At 44.8% G+C, this 26,125-nt stretch overlaps 2 protein-coding genes across 4 annotated transcripts in view; both read right to left on the reverse strand.

Moving 5' to 3' along the window:
- Positions 1-10,433, reverse strand: part of UBXN7 (UBX domain protein 7) — a 28,470-nt gene extending 18,037 nt beyond the window's left edge. The window contains exons 1-4 of the mRNA XM_064721204.1: positions 10,308-10,433; positions 5,614-5,761; positions 3,449-3,516; positions 614-679 (exon numbers count right to left, since the gene is read on the reverse strand). Coding sequence (XP_064577274.1) covers positions 614-679; positions 3,449-3,516; positions 5,614-5,761; positions 10,308-10,380 — 355 coding nt within the window. The 5' untranslated portion in view covers positions 10,381-10,433. The remainder of the gene's footprint in view (positions 1-613; positions 680-3,448; positions 3,517-5,613; positions 5,762-10,307) is intronic.
- Positions 10,434-10,826: 393 nt separating this feature from the next.
- On the reverse strand, positions 10,827-20,724 carry RNF168 (ring finger protein 168). 3 transcript variants are annotated; one of them, XM_064721347.1, is made up of 8 exons: positions 20,595-20,724; positions 20,216-20,286; positions 19,210-19,553; positions 18,173-18,249; positions 16,840-17,016; positions 16,095-16,219; positions 15,739-15,826; positions 10,827-15,247 (listed from the first exon to the last, which is right to left on the reverse strand). In XM_064721347.1, the coding sequence occupies exons 3-8, from the start codon at positions 19,508-19,510 to the stop codon at positions 14,180-14,182; spliced, it is 1,836 nt and encodes a 611-aa protein (XP_064577417.1). In that variant the 5' UTR covers positions 19,511-19,553; positions 20,216-20,286; positions 20,595-20,724; the 3' UTR covers positions 10,827-14,179. The 3 variants fall into 3 exon arrangements, with proteins under 3 accessions (XP_064577417.1, XP_064577419.1, XP_064577418.1); XM_064721349.1 differs by having other exon boundaries at positions 20,497-20,631; XM_064721348.1 differs by lacking the exon at positions 20,595-20,724 and adding an exon at positions 20,411-20,575.
- Between the last annotated feature and the right edge of the window lie 5,401 nt (positions 20,725-26,125).

Raw genomic sequence — 26,125 nt, forward strand, 5'->3', positions numbered from 1 at the left:
CTGTGGTTACACCTCAGGAACGTTCCAGCAACATCAGCACGACAGCCATAACCCAGATGTGAAACACCTGGTGTTGTGCTGTCACAGAATCACATTCTGTGACACTTCCTGAATGAAACAACAGCCATGCTTTGGTATCTGGAAATTCTGTGCATCAACAGCCAAGGGCAAACAGCAACTAAAGCCACAAGAACATCCTGCTCAAGGGGGAAGCCTCAGGGCTACTCCAATGTAATTCAAGTGCCAGAATGTCCACTGCCTAGGCAAGAAATATCCAGTGGATTTATTTAATTTCTGTCTGGGTGTTAGGAATCTTCCCCCTTTTCAGTTCCCTCTAGAGAAGAAAAAGGGGATTTTTGAGAGTTAACAACACCAAAGCAGACAGAATATACTGTGATAATCATGATTCTATACTTCTAATAATGTACCATGCTACACAATTGGCAATTTAAAAATGTTTCAACAACTGAAAGCTGTCCTAGCCTACAACAGGAATGATTTCTCCATCTTATTTGCAATAAAATAAAATAAAATAAAATAAAATAAAATAAAATAAAATAAAATAAAATAAAATAAAATAAAATATCAGGCTTACTGATCTGTAGACACTTACTAGTTTCTGTCTGAAAATCCCGAAAGCCATCGAATATTGAGCGAGCAGGTCTGCGTCTTTTAGGAGCTTTAAAAAAAGTAAAGAATTATTTGAAAAGTATATTATCAAAATAAATGCCTATTAGTACTTTACATGTTACCTGTGTAGGAGAACAGAATAGGAACCCCAAGCAGGGACCATGTGGGAGTAGAGGTCATTGGGAAGGGTTGGGGATGGATGGAAGTAGGCAGAAGACAATTTGTAAATTCCATTTCCTAGCACATCCTCCCTCCACAAACCTTAGCCCAGAAACAAAACATGAATCAAATTACAGAGAGGCTTAAAGCCCCTACTGATGGGCTTGCCAAAACCCTTCAGCACTGAGTGGCAGTGCTGTCACAGCATCATCTTGTCACAATTCCAGCCAAGATTTTACCCAAGGCCTTCAAGGGAATGAAAAATTTCAAAATATTAAACTCCATGAGAATTTTTTTTTAAATGAAGAAGCACATTTGTTTTTTCTACAGTGCATTTCTACTCTTTTCTAAACTCTTATCCTGATCCTGTCCCAACTTCTTGGCTGGACTGACCAGCCACACTCTTCCCAGTAGATGCAGCATTGCTGTTTGCAAGGAAACCTTCAGAACTGATTATCTGCAGAGAGCCCAGGAAGGGATCAGATACAGCATCCTCAAGTCCCACTAAAATCCTAAGGTACAGCACAAGCACTGAACTTGGAAGGAAAACAGAACTGCCTGTCAAGATTATTGCAGCTACTTATCTCCTTTCCCATCAACTCAAAGACAGAACTTTCAAAGCCCAATTGCTACAAGACATAATAAATAATAAACAAATTAAAGTAAGATAAATACAACCTATACCCAGTGGAAACGTGATTATACAGCCAATCATAGAAAAAGAAGGCAAGCCTGAAGAAGGGATGTGCAGGGAATAACACCTCTCAACTCCAGGGAGTAAGGTCTCCTTCACTCTGAGTGCTCAGGCACAAGCCAACCTCAGAACAATTTAAAGTCAGCTGGAACAGGAGCTGAAGGAGCACTGGAGCAAAAGCAGCATGTCCCTGCCAGCAGCACAGGTGAAGAGGCTCTCAGCAATCCAGGAGGATCCTTTGTACTCAATGATGGGATCCAGGTACCCAGCAGGGCACAAACACACAGGGTCACCTCTGCAGCTGGAAAAAACCTGAGCTTATACAACCATTCAGTATGAGCCTTCAAAACAGAAACTGCCACCTCCCCTGCTGTAAGGCTACAACTGAGACCAATGATCTCTTCAGGTTCAGCTCCTCTGTCAGGCTGCTCTGTGCCAGGAACACAAGTGGCACTGCTGGATCACAGAGTGCCAGGAGGGAATCACTGACCCAGGTCAGTGACAGTGTCACTGAGATCAGTGTGGAACAGGTAGGTATGAGAGCACCAAGTGTTAGGATCAGCAGATCTGAATCCTAATAACCCACAGGAGTGAACAGATCTTTGTCAAAAACACTGTTGGGCCAGGAAAAAGTGCAGAGAGCTCCTCTATCTTCAGAGAGGCATCAGCAGGGCAACCTCCTCTAGATGCAGATTTCCTGCTGCAGGACTGACCACCACTGCTACTAAACTCCCCACTTCCAACATCCAGGCAGGATGGGAAGTGCAAGGATTAGATAAAGACAGTGTGTCCTCGTTTTCATGTCACTGCTTCTTATGGTTGAGACCTTCAAAGCCCAGCTTCACTGTTGCTGACAAGGTGGCATTTCAGCAGCAAGGGGAATGTCATGAAATTACATCAGTGAAGCTCACAGAAGTGCAAAACCACTTCAATGAAAGCAGATACTTTGTACATCATTCCCTTTTTGCCCAAGTGCAAATTAAGTGAGTATTTCAAATTGTTGTTACTTCATGCATCTCACATCAGTATGTAGAAGTTAAGTTAGTCCATTTTAGTGATTCATACTCTGTCTAAGGAATAAACATTTTCTGATGGGACTGGAGACTGAAGCATATTAAAGGAGTCAAAATTGTCCAGCTCCCAAAACAGACAGGGGAAAAAAATTGCTAGAAGGACTAAAACTAGAAAAGCTAATATTGCTATCAGTGCAAGTACAGCAGAAAGGGAAGTGGTGTGCACCTGTATTGCCTGGCATTGTGTGCTCCCTCTGAACCACCCTCAGCTTGTGCATCCTGGCTAAACAGCTCTCTGATGTTGAAAATCAGAATCAAGAAAAATCAGTTCCAGGCTACACCTGAAGCTTGGCCTCCTTCTCCTTTCTACCACAGGAACTAAATGACAGGAAAGAGCATTTCCCATGGTGTGAGACCACAGCAGTGACAAGCACTTGCACAGCCTTCTTGGTGAAAAGGGCAAAGCTCTCAATCCATCTGACATGGCAAAGGCCAGCCCAGAAATGCCCTGCTCCACATGAGAAGGACAGAGACAAGAAAAGCTGTGCACAGCACAGCTTAAAGAGCAAATTAAATTCCTGCATGAGAAATGGAGAAGGGTATGGGCAATCCAGAGTTCAGCCCTTCTTTCTGATCTGTCATCTCAACAATTTGTCCTCTTCATTTTCACTTGTCAGCCAAGGCTCCATCTTCCATCCCATTTCCACAGCAGTACCCCACAGTTCTGGGCCCCCAGATGTATACTTAATTAAGTTAATTGGCTGCCACCTCACAAAGTCTCATGAAGCAAGATTTAGCAAATTAGTACCCCTGGGAATAAAGCATCTCTTGTGTGTGAGATTTTTAATACCACTGGTGTTATTTCTTCTTATTAAACAAGTTTTGATTTTTTTAGGCACTTAGCTCACCTCAAGGTAAAGAAAACAGAAACAAAATAAGAACACAAGCCTACCTCCAAACAAGGGCTCAGGCTCTACTAAGATTTCCTGCTTTTGAGGAATTGGAGCTCGTACTTCATCTCTATCAAAGGAGAAGAAACAAAAAAGAAAAATCAGAGAGATGATAATATTCCAAGTACTGTACAAACCACATCTCATTAAGCTCCAAGGCTCCTGCAACTCAAACCAGTTAAAGATGCTGCTGTACCACTGGAGAGAATGAAGAGGTTTGGGATTAAGTGGGTTCTCAAGGGCGAATTTGTTCCCACTCATGACTGGTACCCTGTGCACTGAGAGCTGCCATGGATAACTTTTGATAAAACATCACACAAACCCCTGAGTGACTTGATCCCAGGCTTGGTCAATCTGTATTTAAACATTTTTTGTTCTTGAATAACTTTGTTAGAACTTGGAAGCTTTTAAAACCTTACCAAAAGATGTTAAATAATCCACTTACCATCCTATTTTCCTTGCTAGCTACATAGAAAAAAATATTATCTTCCTGATTACCAGCTTTTGTCTGTCAGAAAACTTTTTGCTTCCAACTGAAAGTGATACCTCTCTCTTTCCCAGAAGGAGGAAAACCAGGTCAAGATGGCCATTTCCCCCCATTTCTGAAGCAGTTCTTGGCTTACATAACTGAGCTCCCTCACATGTCAACAGCTCAGTCAGTTATACTTGCAGACACTCACAGGTAATCCAAAAGTACAATTAGGAGAAGAGAGGAAATCACCAAGAAATCACTGTGACAACAGTGTGGTCACCTGGCCCATGGATTTTTGTACAGAAGAATTCATCCATTGCTACATCCTGTCAGTGAGCTCCCTCTTCCCCCAGACTTCCGAGGTGTGAAGAGTGCATTCTGCAGCTTTTGACCATGCAGCTTTTAAAAGGTAGCTGAGTATGCCAGCAGGATGCACTGACCTTGCTCTTACCCTCCACATCTTTGATGCTCTGTGCAGCCAGTTACTCTCCACTTGCACATTTACTGTTCTCTCCTCCTAGGAGGAACACTGAGCTGATCAGCACCTGGAGAGTGTTGAGTATAAAAAAGAAAGTATTCCAAGAAAAATCTGGAGCCACTGATGTGCCAGAAGTTGTCTAGAAATAAGAACACTAACCTATATACTTATTTTAACTTTATTAAAGGTTCAAGTAGGAAGGCACTTCACATTAGCTATAAAGGTTAGCACTGAAAGAATTATTTAAATTTAAATTTATATATGTGTTTCAAAAGTATGAGAGGCAAGGATTTTCCTTTATAAGTCAGCTGTCTTTTTCCTGGAGTGGAAGATTTTCATAAGTACAAAAGCCTGGCTTGCATTTAATTTACCATATTTAATGAATTTATACCACTCAAGATATTCCCTTTATCTCAAGCAGTCACATTAATAGGCAGCACTGAGATTCTCTGATATGTTTAAGTGGAAATTCTCTTCCTTTTGCAGGCATCTGATGTGTCAGAGACTGGTGAAGGTGCTGAAGGTGCTGATTCCTCTGCATACTGGTGTACAGGCCTGGCTTTCCAGTGCCAAACTGGTTAAACCACCACTATAAAACCCTCACAAGTCACTCTTCTTCCAGGTAAGGAGAGACAAGAGGAGACAAAATGGCCTCAAGTTGTGCCAGAGGAGGTTTATGTTAGATATTATGGCAAATTTCCTCACAGAAAGGGCTGTAAAGCACTGCACAGGCTGCCCAGGGCAGTGGTGGAGTCACAAAAAACATATGGATGTGGCACTTGGGGACATGAATTGGTGGTGGTGGTGTTGGGTTGATGGCTGGACTTGATAATCTTTTCCAACCTGAAATTCTATGAATTTATGAAATGGGAGTAAGGTGGCTGCACTTACAAGAACCAAACCATGAGAACTCTCTCACTGCCAAATTAGTGTCAAGCAAGATTGCTGAAGCATTTAAAAATTAGACTCTCTTATTACTGCATCCCTACTTCAACGACTTGGGCTTTGTTTGTAAAAAACAGCAGGTGAAAGCTCCAGAAAACTGAAGTGCAAGAGCCTCACAAAGCAGAACACTGGAGCAATCAACTGCCCAAGACCAAAGCAGCGTGCAATGCTGTGCTGAGGAGTGGCAGCTGCCTGGCTGGCTGTGCTCTGCACAGTGCCATCTCAGTGCCATCAGAGAGCCAGGCTGGCACAGCTGTGCCCAGGGTACGTACTCGGGGTGCGGGCGGGCAGCAGACACTGCTGCAGAGCTGGTGCTGGGCTCCTCTGCTATGCCCCCTCCATCCAGGAACATGGTGACAGCCATCTCCAGGTTGTTGTTGCACGCTTCCAGCATGTGCTTCCCCACGCTTTCACTGGCACCTGCAATGCCACAGGGAAAGAAATCACAACGTGTGGTTATTGATTGGTGTGGTGTGCTGAGGGGTTCCAGGATGAGGTGAGAGGTGAGAACTGACTTCAAGTTCTTAGAAGACTGATATTATATTATATTATATTATATTATATTATATTATATTATATTATATTATATTATATTATATTATATTATATTATATTATATTATATTATATTATATTATATTATATTATATTATATTATATTATATTATATTATATTATATTATATTATATTATATTATATTATATTGTATTACACTGTATTATACTGTATTGTATTACATTATATTATATTATATGTTATTATTATTTATGTTACGTTACATTATGTCATGTCATATATAATATTATTACATTATATTATATTACATTATATTACATTGTATTACATTATATTAAAAGAAAATGATCTATTAAAACTATACTAAAGAGACATCAGAAAGTTAGAAAAGAATGAATAATAAAAACCCAGTGACAGACCAGAGTCCCGACACAGCTGGACTGGGATTGGTTATTAAGTAAAAACAATTTACATGGAACTAATTAAAAATGCACCTGTTGGTAAGCAACTTCTAAAACCACATTGCAAGCAATCAGATAATTATTGTTCATATTTCTTTTCTGAGGCTTTTCAGCTTTTCAAGAGAAAAATCCTAGCTGAGGGATTTTTCATAAAATATAACAGTAACAACAGCATTTTGACTGGAAGTGCCCAGAACAGCTTTCTCTGTCAAAGCATTAATAATTAGGAGGAACAGTTCATCAGCTGCCATTTATCCCTGAAGCACAACTGTGAAACAGCTCAGGGGGAAGGGGATGCTTGCAGTCAGGACTGCCAGGCTTCTTCCTGTCAGGAACTGAAAACCTACAGGAAACCATCTGAGGGCTTTGAGCACGATGGGGACTTTCTTCTAGAGGTCAGACATTTTCAGACATGAGTCCAGAAACAGCACCAGGAAGGTGCTGTGAGGGCTGGAGCCAGGCTGGGAGAGCTGGGGGTGCTCACCTGGAGAAGAGAAACCTCCAGGGAGACTTCAGAGCCCCTTCCAGTGCCTAAAGGGGCTCCAGGAGAGCTGGAGAGGGACTGGGGACAAAGGATGGAGGGACAGGCAAGGACAATGGCTGCACACTGACAGAGGGCAGGGTTAGATGGGATACTGGGCAGAAATCCTTCCCTGTGAGAAAATAGAGGAACCCTCTAATTTTGTGGATTCCCTGCCCACAGAAGCAGTGGCTGCCCCTGAATCCCTGGAAGTGTCTTGGAGCACCCTGGGACAGTGGAGGTGTCCCTGACCACCACAGCAGGTAGAACAAGATGAGTTTTAAGGTCCCTCCCATGTCAAGCCATTCCAAGATTCTATGGATTTTTCAAGTAGGCATACAGAAAGAAAAATGAAAACCTGACTTAACATTTTAACAGGAAGAATATTAAATCAGCTGCTAAAATTTTTTTATCCACTTGTAACAGACATTTAGAGAGGGAAGAAAAGACGCTCTGATTTACTGATTCTGCTGAAAGGCAAAATCAAACCAGCAGAAGTTCAGTTTATATAAGAAGGGAGGAAAAAAGCAGTCAAGAGGGAGAAAGTAACACTTTTCTACAGAGTTCTTTGTATAATGACTAACATTTATTCAAATCACAGAATCATGGAATGGTTTGGGGTGGAAGGGAACTTAAAGCTCATCCTGTTCTACACTCTGCCATGGGCAGGGACACCTTCCACTACCCCAGGCTGCTTCAGGCCCTGTCCAGACTGGCTTTGAACACCTAAAGTGCAACTAATCCCAGTTTTAAAACATGCTCAGGATGAAGCAACAGTTGCTAACACCACCTGTAAATCTTTCCTCAGAGGATGAGCCTCAGTGTCCCAACTTCTCCTCATCCCATCAGCAGAAGCTCCCTCAGGAGAAGCTCTCCTGCATCCCAATTCTCTACAGCACCTTCTCCCTAGGTGGTGGACTGCCAAAGAGCTTCTTTTCCTTAGGAAAGGCTGGTAGAGATGAAGAGTGCTAAAATGCAGCTGAACCAGTCTGGGAGCAGCTTTGGGATCTGTAGGAATTGTTCCTAAGTTCACAGCAAGCCACCAAAATGACAACAACACTTTGCCCAAAAGCAGGCTCACAGACAACACCAGTCTGGGCAAAACACATTCAGATATTTCTCAGATTTTCTGGGAAAGACTCAAGAAGATCTGGTTTGAGCACAGAACACACTCTGAAACTGTGGAGCTCAATCAGTTCTAAATAACCTGCACATCAAACCACGCAGAAAGCCAAACTGACTGAGGGAACAGGTTTCCCAAAACACCCAACCTGCCACAACAAGCACACTGGGATGACAGGCAGCTGTGTTTTTAAGACCTTAACTGAGCTGAAAAAAGCACAAAATAAAAACTAGTGATACCCCAAAAACCCAATGAGAAGTTCAGGTTCTTCACTCAAACGATTTTTTGGCATTTTCAGCACTTTTCAGTGCTAACTGTAGCAATGAAACCACACCTGTGAGCCTGGAACACACAGACCCCACTCTACACCTCCCTGCAAAGACTCATTTGCAAGAACTGGAAGAAAAATGATAATTCAATTCTCTGTTATTATTTCAAGAGACACTGACACAGCAAGTGCCTTCACTGATTCCTTCCTCCTCATCATTCCTGAGGGAGGTGCCAGCATATCAAGCTTTCAGTCATTTCAGAAACAGAAATTTCTAAATATTTGTTAAGTTTCAAAGAAAATTTCACAGATGCCCCATCATTTCCTTGGGGAAATCTGATGCCTTGAGAGGCTGCCTAGAAAAGAGGCTGGGCAGAGTTAAAGGAATAAAGTAGGGATTTATTAAAAGGCTCTCAGAGGATACACCTTGGGCAGGTCAAGAGCCTGGCTGTGGGCACACCCAAGATGGATCCAGGGTCACAAGTTTGCACACTTTTATAGTTTTGGTCCATTTCCATGTTGGAGTTAATTGTCCAATTACAGCCTCAGGTTATGCAGTCCCATCCTCTCAGCCTGCTCTCCTCAATTCACTGCTGTTTGTACTTTTGGGCTTGAAGGTGCAATGGTGTCCTTGGCTCTAGGGCTGGAAAAGGATTGTTTTGTCTGACTGAACTGTGAGGAGAACTTGCTAACACTTTACATGAAGTTCAGAGTTATATACTAATGCAGAACAGAATCTGGAAAATGTGAAAGCTGAAACTTAAGGCAGCAAGACACACAGGAGTTACATTCTGTTAGCAGTACTCTCCTGGATGAGAGCACTAAAGAAACACAATTCTGCCACCAGGATCAAAGAAAAGCATCAGAGACTATTTCTCCTCATCCCTGATGCTGGAGATGATTCCCTCAGCCTTTTTCCCCATAGACAGGAGAGACTGGAAACACTTACAACTCTGAGTTGAAAAAGCTACTAACACAAAGCACTGAGGTGTGAGCACCTGTCACACACAGACAAGCTCCACACACTCCTGGATGCAACCTTAAATTCTGTTAAAGACAAAAACAAAACTTCAAAACCGCACTTAGTAGTGGATGGCTGATGCCCAGCAGGCTCTTTCTTTTTTGGTTTTGAAAGCATAGAGGGGCTCTCTTATGTTGAGCATAAAATGTGTCTAAACATAAAAGGTGTCAGGAGGAGGAAAGCAGCACAGCTCTGCCTGTTCTGGGTCAGGTTTTTAGCAAATATCTCCCACACAAGCACATACTACTGATATATTGCTGGACGTTCTTTTTCTTCAAAAGGTTTACTCTATAAAGATTCTTTAGGAATAGCTGAGAGATCAGTAATTTCCCTGCTAGCATCCTGTCGAGGATTTGAGTGTGTCCAAGTACAGGGACACAATCTGAAACGGAGCTGGTGTGGACAACGGAATTAGAGCAGTTTCATTTCCCTTTGGCTGTTTAGTTGACACATCTTATTAACCCCTCCCGCAGCATCTGACACGCACAGCCACCAGCCAGGGGTAACTACGGCGAAGCAGATTAAACACAAAGTGGGTCAAGAGCTCGGAGCACACAGCGTGAAGCAGGAGCTGTCACCTGACGCGAACTTCACGGAAAAGCAATCAGCTCTCCCCTTTCCCAACTCGAGCCGCCCGCGCTGTGGGACATTTCTGCTTTTTCACAGGCGGGCTCGGGGCTCCGCTCCCGGGTCAGTCACCGGCGGGAGCGGGAAGCGGCAGCCGGGGCGGAGTGCGGCCGGGAGGGAGGGAAATGGCAGGAGGGAGCAGGACACGCACCCGCGCCACCGGGACAACCGAGGAACCTCCGAGCCGCAGCTCAAAGGGAGGCGAGATCTCCGCCGCGCAGGGAGCGGAGCCGGCCCCGGGGCGCGCCCGCGGACGGGCCCCGCCACCGCCGGCGCCCCGCGGGAGGCGCTCCGAGGGCAGGGGCAGCGCGTCCGGAACCGCTCCGCCTCGGCCCGCGCCTCCCGCCCCCGCCCCGCCGGCGGCGAGGGCCGGGCGGGACCCTCCCGCGTGAGCCCCGTAGCCTCGGCGCGCCCCGCGCCCCGAACTCACCGGTGATGGCGGTGAACTGCTGGACCAGCGCCCTCAGCGCCGCGGCGCCCGCCGAGCCCCCGGGCGCCGCCATCTTGCCGCCGCCGCACCACAACACACGCGCCGCCGGCCGGCGCGCGCTGCGCATGCGCCGGGCCCGCCCGCGCGCGCGCCCCTTCCCCCGCCCGCCGCCGACCGAGGGGCCGGAGGGGGGGGCTCGGTTGCCGTGGTAACAAGCCACGCCCCTCCGATCGCGCGGCAGGCGGGAGTTGCCGTGGCAACGCCCTCCTTTCTTTCCACCCCCCCCGCCGCCTCCGCGGCTTTCCCTGGGAATGCCCCCGGAATTCCCCACCCGCCGCTTCCAACGGGGCACCCGGCCCTGAGAGGCGGAGCGGCACTCCCAGGACACGCACCCGGGCTCCCAGGCGGATTTACCCCATCACAGGGGCCCGTGGCGCGGCGAGGGGCTGGGCAGGCCGCGGGCCGGGTGCTGTGAGCAGGGGGACACCCAGGAACAGCCCGGATCACTGGCACAGGCCGGGGGTGACCCGCTGGACAGCAGCGCTGTGGTGAAGGACATGGAGGTTCCAATAAGCAACCAGCTGTCCCCGAGGCGGCAGAGTGTCCTGGTAGCCTGGGGACACTGGGACGAGCACTGTCAGCAGGTCAGGGACTGATCCTGTCCCTCTGTGCAGCCCTGGCAGTGCCGTGTCCAGCTCTGGGTGCCTCAGGAGATGAGACACATGGAGCTGCTGGAGCAGGTCTAGGGGAGGCTGTGGAGATGCTGAAGGGCCCGGGGCATGTGGGTGCCCAGTCAAGGCTGAGGGAGCCGGGACTGCAGAGGCTGTGGAGATGCTGAAGGGCCTGGAGCATGTGGGTGCCCAGTCAAGGCTGAGGGAGCCAGGGCTGCCCAGCCTGGAGAGGAGCCCCAGCTGAGAGGGGCCCTCAGCCCTGGCTGGCCCTGGCTGCAGGGAGGGGCAGAGCAGGGCCGGGCTCTGCTCCAGGCCCGGCAATGGCACCGGAGCCACGGGCAGGGACTGAGCCCAGGCAGCTCCACCTGGGCATGAGGAAGAACTTTCCTGGGCAGTGCCTGAGCCCTGAACAGAGCCCAGAGAGGGTGTGGAGTCTCCTCACTGGGGATATCCCTGAGCTGTCTGGGCACAATGTGTGCCATGGGCTCTGGCATGGCCCTGATGGAGCAGATGGACACACTGACACCTTCCAGCCTGACCCATCCTGGGATTCTGTGGGGCAGCACCTGAGGTAGTCAAGGAACAGCTCATCTGCACCCACAGGGCACCCCTGCCATCACTGTCACAAAGCCAGAATAGGAAACCCTTGAATTTGTCCCCACCTACTGTACCAGGTGTTTCTGATCCCCAGGCCACCTGAAGGAATGTCAGGAAAGGAATGTTTTACTCCCTTCCAGTTTCCAGACACAGCAGGAATGTGACTGCCTTGCTGCTGAACACCTTGCCAGTAACACTTGTCAACTCTGAGTACCACAGAAAGCCGAGATTTCCCTAAAATTCTAATAATTTATTACCTCACTGCCATGGAAACAGGTCCATCTGCTCCCTCTCTTATTGCCTCCACAGCAGCTCTGGCGCTCAGAGAGGCAACCAAGCCTGTGAAGTATTTGGGGTTTTGGCACTTGGTTTGTTTTTCCTGGCAGTTGGATGAGCTGAACTTGTTCACAAACAAGACAAATTAATCACCAGGGCTGAAGGCAGGTGAGCAGCAGTGAACTGTTACAGCCCAGCAATCTCAAATACACTCCTGCTTCACCAGTAAACAAAATTGATTTCACCTCCTTCAAAGCTTCCAGACCACAGGGTCAGAAACAAGCTGTTGGTACAACCAAAATCCACTCAGCCAAATTCCACCTCTAATAATGAAGATCTAAAAGAAGAAGCCAAATTATGCCTGGTGAGCATTATTGTGCCATGGATATAGTGAGGAATGGGATCATTTGGGGGCTTGCAGCATCTCACCTCAGATAAGGCTGCTGCTATAGGTGACAGATTTTGTACATTTTGCAGTTAAGATTTGTTTTGTCTAACAATCAATCTTTAAATTTTTAGTCCTGTTTTGTTTTGCATTCAGCTTTGAAAATGGGGATTGTTTTTTTACAGGCTTACCCTGACTGGACAGGCTGAGAGTCACCAGCATGGAAACAGTCAGTAGCTCTGCCTTAAAAAAAAACCCTTTAATTATTTTTTTTTTTGACATCATGGGTAAATCAGAAAATAATCCCAACTGTGTTAAAGATTAAGGAAAAACAGACCCATTTTGAAGGAAAGCTTCCAGAACAATGGCTGAGGCAACAGGAGAAAAAGCAAAGGATTTGCCACTGGCCACCTGTTTTAACTTTCTCAAAAAACATCTCTGAACAGAACAAATATTTATTTATTTATGAGGAGCCTACCAATGATAAGATACCAATGATAAGAGATGTGCAGGCCCTAAGGAAAAAAAAATCCCAACAATCATATTTTTGGCTCAGTGTGCTGGTCATGCTTTCCATAAAACTTGTTTAAAACTTAAACCATCAGAAGATGCTGCTGAAGAAACAAGTCTGGCATGAATGTCCTAGAACAGAATTAAAGTCATCAACGGTGTTCAAAAAATGGACAGAACTCAAACATCTGCTGACTTTGATGATTAACACAAACCCTTCAGGACTGCAGCTGGCACTTGGCTCCATTTCAAACACAGACAGTGCAAAAGTAGCTCCAAAGAAGCAAAGAAAAGCCAAAATATGGCTTCATAAAACAGATGAAACAATTAGCAAGAAAACTTCCTCTGCATAGTAGGATCTGGTTGCCTCTTCCCCAGCCTCAACTTCCTACAGGCCTCAGCACCTCCATGTTTAAATTAAAAATTTTTTTGAGTTATTTTAGTTTTAAAACCAACAGGAACAGTATTTAGTAGTGCCTCTAAAAATGGAGGGGAACAGTTACAGCCAGGCAAGGCAGTTATGTGAATTTCTAATTCAGCTATGTCATTACTGACAACTCCAGTCTTCAGTTGCTTCTTTCCCTTTTAACTTTCTCCATCACAACTGGCTTTGGAATATTGTTTTAATCACACTCAAACCAGTTTGAGTATGAAAATTAAACTGCATAAAGTATAGGAACACCATTGTACATTCATATGTATCATTAACAGGACATTAACAACAAGAAAACAAAGTATCTTGTTCTTAACAGGGAAAATGGGACCTGCAGGAGGGATCTCTGTGAGCAGAGGTGAATGGGAGCCTACAGCCTTGGCATCCATGGAAGATCCTTGGCTTTGGCAGTGGAGAATGATCTGTTTGTTTCCTTTTTGTTGAAGGGAGGGTCAACATTGAGAGGGAAAGAGTGGCTGTCTGCTCACACTCCTGTCAGTGCGTGTGCCAACAATGCAATTCCAGCAAGGTGCTTCAATGTACAGAACAGTGCTTGTGTGAGGGAAGCTTCAACCTTGCAGCTGACAGCCAGCTGGGAACACAGACTCGTTTTTCATTTGTTTCCTCCATGGAATGTGCATTTTTTCCATCAAAGCCTTTGGACTCTCATTTCCAGATCAGACCATCACTTATTGCTTTCCAACACTACCAGTATTCACACTGCACACCATGTAAATGCAAGTTAGAAAATAAGAAATGCTCCCATTTCTGCAAGAAGTGCTGCAAGTGCAAAAAAACAATAATTCAAGAAAGGAACAATTAAAAAATGTTACATTCTGGCGGTGTATGCTGCTAAAACTTCTCAGAACTCACAGAACTGCTGCCCAAAGTGGTTCCCCTCCAAGGCAACCACTCAAAACTGCATAGGGAAGCTTGGCCAGCACAGGAGAACATCACCACAGTTCCCATTCCCACTCCACCAAGCATCCATGGCTCTGATCTACTCTGCAACAGGGCTTTTAAACATCTGCAGGATTGTCTTTTGCTTGTTCTTAGGCAGTGAACAAATATCATTTGTGTCACTGGTATTAACCACACAATTCAAAACCTTTCCTTCCTTGATGCTGGGGGATTTCACCCGGACCCTGGCAGGTGACTGCCAGTTTTCATTGCAGGAACCTTTCCTAGATTTGTGGTGATTGGTTTCAGCCTGACTTTTTGATCCCTTTGAGTCTTTTGTCCCCTTGGAGCTTCCCTTCCTGGCAGCAGAGTCTTTCCCAGAGCGAGGAGGTGGTTTGGTACGAAGCAGATACTCGTCAGGAGAGCCCTTCTGCCTGTTCAGTGTCCTCTCCTCCTTGTCCAGCTCCTTCTGCAGCTGCAGGGCCAAGAGCCTGTCCTGCTCCTCCTGCCTGCGCCTCTCATAGAACTCCTGCTCAAAGGCTCTTTGTGTCTGCAAGTTAAAATCATCCATCTGCTCTCCTTGGTCTTCTGCATTTTCTGAAAAGGTTCTTCTCCTCTTATCAAGCATGTCCAAGTCAATCATGGCATCAGCTGGGGCTTCCAATAGCTTCCTTTTGGGGGTCTCCCTAGAGTTCTGTGGCCTTTCTGGTGTCTCTGCATTTGAGTGTCCAGCCTCCTTCCCCAGACCAGGCAACACGGTCTGGCTGTCAGACATCACACAATTCATTCCTAACTGACCAGAGGTACAAGTCTCATCAGCCTCTTCAAGGTTTACCCTTTGTTCATGTGTCAAATTGCCACTGTCTGACTCAATTCCATCATCATCTCCATTGGATCTAAGAAGAACTGTCCTAGACCCTTCCCCTTCTGTGGTTCCATGAAGTGCATCTGGAACTCCATCTTCTAAACCATTTGGTCCTGGTGCTTCTTCCTGCTTTGTGGCAGTTTCACCTGAAGCTGAGGCACTGAAATAGTTCATGCACGATTCCAAAAATGAATCCTTAGCTGCAGAATCTTTATTTACACTGGTCAGCTGTGGAGACAGGGTTGGCATTTCCTCTTGCTCATCCTGCCCTGCAGAACTGCTGCCTTCATTGCTGTTGGTCTCCTGAAGAAAACAGAGACACCACTAATGAAGTAAATTTATCAAAAGCCCAAACACTTCTCATGGCTGCATTGCCTGAGTGCTCTGGGACAGCAACTCAGATACTTCTCTTTTTAAAAAATACCTAACTGCTTAATAATAATGAAAATATTTGAAATAACTAATAATAATGCAGAATCCCAGCTAAAAGACTGAAACCTCTACAGCATTTTCCTTTTATCAGTGATTCAGACTAAATGTGCAAGCCTGCTCATCATCTTTGGAGGCCTTACAGGAATGATCAGACAGCCATGGAATGATGTAAATCAGGGTGCACCCTCCTCCAGCAGGCTCCAGAATTGCCAATCATGAATACCAAAAGTAGCTTAAAAAAGGCAGTATAACCTGCCCAGTGCCAATGTGCAAGGGGAATAGAGGACTGGAACCCTACAGGCAAGGGGAAAATATCCCATAATTGCCAACTGTGAGATTTGTAACAAAATGATTCCTGTTACCCCAGAGATAGAGTTGCTCCCTCCTCTTTTTGTGGTACTGGAGAACAATGCTGATCCCAACATACTGGAATTCTTTGGAGACAGATACCTTAAAAAGAAAAAAAGGATAAATATTTTATCCTTGAATTGTCAGTTCTTTGCATGATTCAAGTCTTCAGGCTCATTCTGACAAAAAACAACAAGAAGGCAAGTGTTTCCCTTCTCCTCCTATGAGGAAATGTTTTAAACTTCAAAATTTTCACATTTGTCCCAAATTATCTCAAGAAGCTGGCCTACAGCATTTTAAAGAAGCAAATGGGGCAGAGAGACACTGAAAAAGGCTAATAATTAAAGAAACACTTGGCTGAATCCCTTACTTCTGAATGTCTCCAGAGTTGCTTGGTTTGTTCTTTGCCTTGCTCAGGAGCAGTGGGGATGTCTGAAGGGAGAGGCTGTGTGCTGGTGATGGGCTGCCAGGCACGTGTCCCTCAGGATCTTCATTCTTCCAGCCAAGTAAAAATAGCATTAGGTAAAGCAAAACACAACACAAACTGCAGAAACCTCAAGGAACTACTTGGGTTTTGATGCAGAATCTGTTACTGTTGTCCAAAGAATTCTAGAACTGAGAGTTACAGATGGTTACAGAAAAAGAAATGTTACCTGCTCCTTACACCTTCCTGGATCTAACACTGAGGGACAGGAGGCTTTGCTCAAATAAGAACACAGGTTTCATCATTGGGCAGCAAAAATTCAACTAAGCAAAACAAATTAATAAAACAAAAAAAACCCCCCAAAATGTAAGGTACATTTTCACTGTATGTATGGGTTACACATACTCATTTCTTCCAAAGAAGGATTTTAAAGAAGATGAGGAAAAGGAAGCATACAGCAAAAAATCAATGTTTTAAAATGTTTCACAATGAAAACATGCAGCACACATGGTGGATGCTGGATTTCAAGTGCATATTAGACAGGCTTCAAAAATTAATGGGGGGTGACAACAGCTTTCAACTACAACTAAAATAAATTTGAACTATTCCAAATTTTAACATTTGCTCTGAGAAGTCCAAGTTGCTTGCACTATACTGATATTTGCTGCTGTCGCACTCAATCCTAACTCACCAGGCTGTTACTGAGCTGCCAGGCCAGCTCTTCATCCTGCTTCAGCTGCTTCTCCATCTCCTTCCTTCTCTCTTCTGCCAGCCTGTGCTCCTCCTCCTCCTCAGCCAGCAGCCTCTGGATGTACTCCTCACTGGCTTTGTTCTCCTCCTGCTCGTGTGCTCGCCTTTCTGCCTCCACCTACAGCAGGTGTTTGAAAAAATCCACCAGGTTATCCCCACTGCAGGGCCACACTTTACACCAGGACCTCTCAGCTGACACTGCTTAAACTTGAACCACTCACTGTTCACAAAATTCAGCAGCATTTCATTGCAGGAGCCTCAAAGATGTAAGGATCACATGGGTGCTGTGTGTGGAGCCTTGGGTTTGACCACAGCGTTAAACTTTTTGGTTTCTGTAAGATTATACGGTTAACCTGCAAGGTTAAACTCCATTGTTCACCTTCTCAAAGTGTTAATAACAAAGCTAAGATCTCCAAGTTGTACAGAGAAAGTGGGATCAGAATTCTGTCTAAGGCTGAATGCCAGCTGTCCCACAGCATTTGCTCAACCTGCTTTTATCATTACATATCCCAAAGACAGCACATCTCTCTTTTAGAAGAGTGCTGCTCTCTTGAAACATGCAAAACCCAAAGCAGCAGGCCAGGAATTTTACATCTGCCTTTCTTACAGCAGACATGCTGAGAGATCAGTTACCAGCAACTCCACAAGGAGAGCAAAGCACTTCAAGAATAAAGCTTTCTTTGGAAATTCCCCCCAGTCCTCTGCTCCATGTGATCCTGTAATCACCAGCAAGGGGCTCTCAGGGAAAGGTGCATTCCCACACATTCCAGCTCTAAATCTTAATTCTACTGTGTCTGAATTGGAGGAAGAATCCTTAAATAGGCCAAAATGGAGAATTTTAAAAAATCTTTTCATGATTTTCAAATATGCAAAGGTAACAGAGTGAACAAAGAACAGAGAAAATGCTCTGTGTTCATTACTGAAAGTTATCTAGTTGCAGTCTCTTACTTGGAGGGAAATCAAGAAGACAAATATAAAACCAAAGTCCAAATAGTTTCAAATTTCTACATTTGCTACTTTTATGTACATTGACTGAGAGATGAGGTAAGAGGTATAGATCAAGAATGTCAAATATATAGATCACCTCATGTCAAATACAAATAAATCTCTTCCACCAATTTAATTCATGATTCAGGAGTGACCAGTATGTCCTTGCAGCTGCAGTGCCCTTTTAAGTATCTTTATTATTAAATAAAATTACAGCTGTTTGTAGGAACAATTCAAATAACTGGATACAAAGCATTTATGCTTTTTAAACATATTTTTAGACTTACCTTACTAATCTCTGCTTCATATTCCTGCCTCAGCTCCCCAGGCTTGCTCAGCTGGTGCTGTGGCTTGGGGACACAGACTAGGAAGGAGAGGAAAAAACCAAAGTCAACAAACACAAAGTCATGACAGTCAGCAACAAAGGGTTTCAACAACAACAAAGGATTTTAACCACAACAACAAAGGATTCATCATTCCCCTGTCATGGGAATGATTTGACTTAAATCAAGTGGTGTGATTGAAAAAAGGAAGGAATAAAGCAAAAAACACCAAGGAATAAAGTTTACACAGTAGAGAAGTGTGGTGTTACAGAGTGACAGGAACAGGCAGTGTTTCCCAAGCACTGTATAAAAAGCAAATACAATGGAACAAGTCTCCCAGAGAAACTGTGGCTGCCCCACCCCTGGAAGTGTCCAAGACCAGCGTGGAAAGGTCTCACCCAACCCAAACCATTCTCTCATTCATTCTCTGTTGGTACCCTGACCATAATTTGTGTATTTCACTCTCTTTGTGGAACACATTTCCCTAAGGCCAACCTATCAAAACGTCCGCCAAGGGCGCTTGCAACATCATAAACCCCAAAATCCTCCTTCAAAAAGGTAATCAGATCTCACTTCCTTCTCTCTGACACCACATCTTTCAGCTCACAGATTCTTGCATTGACTGAACCCTCTGGAATTTCAACCAAACTAACACCTGACAATCTTTTAACCACTTCACTCACTTGACAGTGATAAAGAAACACACCCACAGACTCAAACACTCTGCTTGCAGATGCTACAGTTGCAAATGAGCAACGAACAAGGCCAGGCACTGATAGCCCACACGAAAGGCATGAACAAATACCCACTGAAATCACCAACGTAATTTTTATCTTCTGTGCTACAAATCAAGGCATTGCCCACCTCTCTCCTGCCCCTTTTGCAGGAGAGCTCTGTCTCTGCCAGCAGTAACACACCTCTCTATCCACAGCTCTGAAGCCACCCACAGCAATTCCTGTGACAAAGCAGAGACATGCCAGGACAAGTGACACTTCACTTACTTTCCTCATCCAAATCCTGCCCGTTCATCCTGCGCTCGCACTCCTCCGGGTAATCCTTCTGAATCTTCTCCCAGAGCTCCCAGTTGATCAGAGTGTTCCTGCGGGTGTTGTAGCGTGCCCAGGAAGAAACCCGACGCCGACAGAAGGGGCAAGAAAGGCTGGCCTTTTCCACTGTCATCTGGAAGCAGGAGTTGCACAGGGTATGGCTGCATGGCAGCGTGACAGGCTCCACAAAGATCTCCATGCAAATCTGGCACAGGCAGTCGGACAAGGACAGCGGGGCTTTGGATTTCTTCGACATGCTGGCTCGAGGTAGAGGAACAGCACTAGGACAACATCAGGGCCTGAAAGCAAAAAGAAACATTTAGGTTCCTTATGGGAAGTAAAATATAAAGGAAAATAGAAAATGTTTTACAGCTACTTCAGGAAAATGTTAGTGGAAGCTTAAGAAGCCTGCTTAAGTGGTTGCTTTTCTCAGGGCCTGAGAGATTCCTGAGGAAGAAGCAGAGCTTTACAGAAGTCATAGAAAAACTGTACCAAGTTTTCCTACTGCACTTTCCTTTGAGCTGAAACAGATGCTTTGGGAATAGCAAGGAGAGGGGGAAAAAGAAGGTGAGCGTTCTTCCAGCCACCTCTGTTACTCCCCTCTTCTCCCTACCTATGGTAAGAGGCGCTGGATTTGTTACTCCATTTACCTTCACCTTCCATTCACTCATTTTTTCAGTATATGCACATATACTGTTACTCCCCTCTTCTCCCTATCTATGATAAGAGGTGCTGGATGTGTTATTCCAGTTACCTTCACCTTCCATTCACTCATTTTTTCAGTATATGCACATCCTTTGAGAGCTGCTTTTGGCACAAGCTTGCTTATAGCTTATTCTGAAGGTGAAATGCCCCAGAGCAGAGCAGCTTCTTCCTCATTCATTTGCTGGCTTAAGGTATGACTACAAAGCTAAAATTCCTTTTTTTTCTTAAGATAAATGAAGAATTAAAACTTCAGCACCTTCTTGTATGACTTGAAACTGTGGGGGTCATCTGTCTCCTCACGCGATTTTTCCACTTGGCCCAGCAATACTGTAGGAGAGAAAACAAAGACACATACAGCAAAATAAAAAACCCACTGATATTTAAGCTACAAGCTTCTTAAACAGGCAGCTTCAAAGACAGGAGGCCTTTGGAAAAAAAAAGGCTGCCATACCTCACAGAGAACTCTCCATGGAGACAAATACACGTTAAGGCGAGTTTTATGATTTCCGCTATTTTTATTGACAAAAAAAAACCAACCCGCAGGAGGTCGGTGCCCACGGAAAAGGGGTCCCTGTTCCCCCTGCGGGCCCGTCACCCCCAGCCCCTGAGGGTCCCAGCGCGGACTCGGCACCCACCGCTCCGGAGGCCGCCAAAGGCCGCGGCTCCCGCAATGGCGGCTGCGCTGCGCCCCGCCCCTCACTCAGGAGCTGTTCCCGCCGCCCGCCTCACGGCTCCGGCTCCGCCTCCTCCTCCTCCCGCTTCTCCTCCTTCTCCTTTCCTCCTTCCTTCTTCTCCTCCTCTTCTTCTGTCTCCTCCTTCTGCTCTGCCGCCTGCTCCGCCGAGCCTGCTGGGAGACACAGCCCTCAGAGGGAAGGCTGTTGTGATAGGTCGGGCGGGAATGGCTTCCCACAGCCAGAGGGCAGCGTTAGGCGGGATGGCAGGGATGAATCCTTCCCTGGGAGGGGGCTCAGGCCTGGCACAGCCTGGCCCGCGGAGCCGTGCCCAGCCCGGGACACCGCGGCCACCCCGGGCCTGGCAGTGCCCAAGGCCGGGCGGGCTTGGAGCCGGGCTCTGCTCCCTGCCTTTGGTCCTTGGTTTTGTGAAAAATGCGTATTTTATGATTGGCTTTCTGCAAATATTAAAATGAATATTAGATGTGTTATGTTAGAAAGTGATGCTGTGTTAATTCTCTTAAGTAGTGTGTTAGCTATACTTCTAGGCTGTAACATAATGTTAAAATAGAAACTATGCTATGGAAGATACTTTTTTTTAAAAGAAAGGACTCGCAGCGAGATAGCAGCCACTGGACACCTGAATCTTTCAGAGAAAGAGAATTTATTGCTCTCTTATCAGAAGAAATTAACTTCTTCCTGCCTCCCTCAGTCCTGAAGAGCCGTCAGGATTCAGAAGAAGTTGACACTGACCTGACAGAATCCTTTGTTTGAATGGAATTTATGCATCATGTATGAGATGTGTGAAAAACGCCAATCACTTGTTTTTAAAATTTTAAAAGTTTAATAGTAATAAAATGGTTATAAAAATAGCGATACAATTAGAGTAATAATAATTTGGACAAATTGAATTAGGACAATATGAGACAATAAAAACAAAGAATTACAGACAGTCTGGGTACCTTTTTCTGGGCAGCACAAGCCCGAAAAAGGACACACATTAACAGAGGATTAATCCTTAAAAACAATAACCTGTTGCATATTCATACACCTCATACATGATGCAGAAATTCCATTCAAATACAGGATTCTGTCTGGTCATTGTCAGCTTCTCCCTCTGAATCTTAACAGTGCCTTCAAGGTGGGAAGAAGTTTGTTTCTTCTCATAAGAAGGCAATTATTTCTTTTTCTCTGAAAGATTCAGGTGTCCTGTGGCTGCTATCTCGCTGCGAGTCCTTTCTTTAAAAAAGTACCTTACATAGCATAGTTTCTATTTTAACATTTTTTTATAACTTTAAACTATATTTAACACAGTACTTAAGAGAATTAGCACAGCATTGCTTTCTAACACAACATATATAATATTCATTTTAATATTTGCGAAAAGGCAAAAATAAAATACATGCATTTTTTACACATGTATGAATATGCAACAGGTTATTGTTTTTAAGGTTAATCCTCTATTAACGTGGGTCCTATTCGAGCTTATTTTGCCCAGAAAAAGGTATCCAGACATCCGTAACTCTTTGTTTTCATTGTCTCATATTGTCCTAATCCAAATTATTACTACTCATATTACTATTTTTATAACCATTTTATTACTATTAAAATGTTAAACCCAAGTGATTGGCGTTTTTCCCGGTGTGTTCCCTGGCCGAGCTCACCTGGCCGCAGGTGCCCAGGGCACTTCCCGCCTCAGGTCCTCCTCCAGCATCTCCTCCTGCCGGTCAAACTCGAGCTCCAGGCTCTGCAGGCTGGAGTCCAGCTGAGCGAACCGAGCCTCCAGGGACAGCAGCCTGCTTTCTACTCTGGGCGGTGGAAAACAACAGTAAGGGAATTTCAGAAGGATTTGGGGCTTTCTGCCGTGGCATTGCATTGTGAACAGCTTCAGACCCCGTTCTGGGGGTCCTCCCATGGTTTGTGAGAGCAAACAACACTAAAAGTCAAAGTTTGTTGTTACTTCTTTTTGGCTATTTCCTGGTGCAAAGATCCTGACATCTCCAAAAACAGCTGCAAAATTAGTATGTAGATATATCTGTGGCTCTCAACCATATGCATTAGCAGTGTCATGGGTTTTTCTCTAGCACATTTTGAGGTGATTTATGCTTTTATTTGTAATGTCTTTTGAACCATTTTCATTTAACATTGAGCAGAACTTACCATTACTTGTCTGGTTAAAAATTATACAAATAATAAACAAGCCACCCGCAGTGGTTTTTTTAATAGGACTGTCCTTCCATGGAATGACTGTGATAAAAACTACTTCATAGCTTGTATTTATTAACTGCTTTTTCATTATTTGGTATCTGTTGTGGTTTCTCCTATTTAAAACTGTAAATTATAAAGATGAGGCTTTGAGCTGTAAGCCACTCCACTTTTGCTGAAGAAAGCTGCCTGGTTTAAAAGAACTTGCTGTATTGAGACAAGGTACAAGGGAATGCCAGGATTTATTTTTGTACCATTTCTCTCTTTCCTGGAGATACAGGGTGTGCTGGGCTTCTGTCACTGTGGGTGGTTTTTATAAACATAGTTTTCTCCACATTTTCCTTTTACCTGATTGACATCGAGGTGTGTTATTGAGAATCCTGAGGATCTGAGAGCTAATGTAAATAATTCAAAGTTCCTTCCTAAGTACTGAACATCTCAGTACTATGTAGTCAATAGTGATTTACTAGCAGAGCATCATCTACTCCTTACAGAATTTTTTGTGATTTTTCTTTTTATTTTACTGGCAAAACTTCAGGCTGTATCAGCTAACAATAATTACACTATCAGCAAATATTATTACCTACAGATTTTTCCTTCTTTCATTCCTAGTTTGCTCCACTGCTTCTGTAAGGACAAAATACACAGCAGCTGGTGATGACATTAAAAGATAAAAAGCCAAAAAGAAAACCCTTCCAATATTCTTCCATTCTTTGACATGTATCCCATGGTATTTTAATGCCTGTCATAAGAGATGGACCAAAAATGCCATTTTTTCCTATCAGCAGTTCCTCCCTCTCCCTGCCTCCCCTTTCACCAAACCAAACCTTTCTTTGGATTCTGTCTGCAGCTGACCTGAATGAGGAGAAAATAAAGACTTCAACAGTGGCATATTTTACTAAGTATCCCCGACCTTAATTCATTGTCTGGCCGATTGTGCAGATCCTTGTCTAACGATTTTCTGTTGTTTCCTGGGGCTAGAGGCTTCCTCTGCAGCCTGGTGAAGTTCCTCTTTCTGGTGTAGGACTCCTCTCGCTTCAGCAAGAATTTTGGGACAAAAATAGAACTTTAATTGGAAAACTAAGCTGGTGACATGTAGAAATGTAGGGAGTTGAGAAGAGCTGGAAGGATTGATGTGTCATAATTGGATTGAATCTGTCAGCACAGAGAGCAAGAGCAGAAACTGAGGTGAGTTGGGGTTTGCTATGAGTGACTTTCAGAGCTGGGCTGTCAGATAATGAGTGTTCTGCCCGGTGAATTGCTGGTTTGCAGCTTTTTATCATGGTAAATAAGCTTCCTCACAGCCCATTCTCCAACTTCCTCCTCTGCAAGTAAGAGTGAAGTTATCTAAGATCTCATCACTAATGCTACTCTCTGCAGCAGCAGTTCCTCAGCAGCCTTCAGTCCAATGTTTTACTATTTGACCAGTTTTGTCTCTCAAACATTGTTTTTATTGCCTGTCTGTAAATTAATCTTCTGTATTTTTAAGCACCTCCAACAAACAGTTCAGCATTTGCCAGTTTTGAATCTAAAAATGTCTGCTCAGTTATACCACACTGAATTCCCACAGCTGTAAGTGAATTCTGATAGACTGAGTGCTGCTGCCTCTTGATCTAAGTTTGGAATGAAAAGAGGAAGAATGGATTAAACCTCCTGTTTTCATTTCCATCATGACCTCTGAACACTTTTCCCTTTAGTGTAAGTGAAGTTACCACTAAGTCAGTGACCTCTACCTCTGACTAGTGTACACACAAACCACATCCCCATTCTTTACCAGAAAGCTTTTCAAATTCCTGTCATTAGCACACAGAACATAATTGGAAGCCATGCAGTAGAAGCTCCAGCATTCCCAATTCTCTGCAAGTGTGGTTCTATGTGAAACATAATTTCTGCTATTCAGGCATTTACAGAAAATGACATTTTGGAGCTGTCACTCTGTGGGTTTGATTTTCCAGGCCAGTGCAGCATCCCACACTTCTCCAAGCTCTCCCCATTCCCTCACTCCATGGTATGTTAGACACACACTTCTCCAAGCAGTTTCCCACAGAATTAATTTTCAATTTTTTCTTTCAGGAGCTGTTTCACTGTTTCTCCCTCTGGTCAGGTCTCCAGTTGTTACTTTTGTGCTCACCATTGTGTGAATCAGAGTCACCCAGGCTGTGGGTGAACCAACAGTATGAGCAATATCTCAGCAAGAGGAACAGTTTCTTTCCCAGTCTGGCAGCTGTCTGTCTGTCAACACATAATCATTCATTTCCTGAGCAGAAGTACTGCATCCCATCAGCTGGGATACTCTTGACAGGGATCCTTTTCACTGCAGGTAAACCACAGTTGTATGTCTGACATCTGATTTCACTTTTAAATGTCTCAACACTGCATAGTTTGCCTTTAAATGTAAAATGTCACAGAATCCCAGAATGGTTGGGGTTGGAAGAGCCCACCTCATTCCACCCCCTGCCATGGGTAGGGACACCTTCCCCTATCCCAGGTTGCTCCAAGCCCCATCCAACCTGGCCTTGGACACTTCCAGGGATGCAGGGGAAGCTACAGCTTCTGTGCCAGGGCCTCACCTCCCTCTCAGTAATGTGAAGATCCAGAGAGTGAGGACAGTATCCTGCCTGCCTCTAACTGCTGCGAATTTCAGACCCTCTTTTGACTGTTTTTCCTGAAGATCCATGCTCATATCTTTGTAAAACTCTGAGCCACCCCCACTGGTGCCTGCTGCTGCACAGCCCAGCACGGAGCAGAGCCAGCAGGGGCAGCTGAGGCTGGATTGTTTTTCAGGAAGTCCATGAACCTGTTGGTCACGTTCCTCTGCCAAGTGCAGGCTTTGGAAATGGAGGGTGAATCAGCATCACCTGATTCCCCAGTGATGGTGATTTGCTTTCCTTAAACTTTTAAGAAAGATCCATTCTTGGGTTTTTTTTTTTGCTCATGATAACCACTTACTCCTTATCTTTGAACTCTCCAGACTCTGAGGCATGGTCTGAAAATCAGAAGTTCACCTCAAATCCCCAATTAGAACAGCAAGGCTGAATTTCACAGAAACACAGAATGTGCTGGGTTGGAAGAGATCCACAAGGATCCAACCCCACAGCAATCCCACCCTGTGCCTGAGAGCATTGTCCAAATGTTTCTTGAGCTTTGGCAGCTTTGGTGCTGTGACATTCCCTGGGAAGCCTCTTCAATGCCTGACCATGCTCTGGGAGAACATTTTTCTAATATCCAACCTAAACCTCCCCTGACACAGCTTAAGGCCATTCCCCCAGGTCCTGTCACTGGTCCCCACA

This window comes from Zonotrichia leucophrys, chromosome 9 (assembly GCF_028769735.1).
Source record: "Zonotrichia leucophrys gambelii isolate GWCS_2022_RI chromosome 9, RI_Zleu_2.0, whole genome shotgun sequence".
NCBI lineage: Eukaryota > Metazoa > Chordata > Aves > Passeriformes > Passerellidae > Zonotrichia > Zonotrichia leucophrys.

Coding starts and splice junctions, on each gene's coding strand:
- RNF168 (XM_064721347.1), bottom strand. CDS start 19,510: ATGTCGAAGAAATCCAAAGCCCCGCTGTCCTTGTCCGACTGCCTGTGC. Junction 17,017..18,172: donor ATGAAGCAGAGATTAGTAAG/GTAAGTCTAAAA, acceptor CACCTGCTGTAG/GTGGAGGCAGAAAGGCGAGC. Junction 15,827..16,094: donor AACTCTGGAGACATTCAGAA/GTAAGGGATTCA, acceptor TTTCTTTTTAAG/GTATCTGTCTCCAAAGAATT.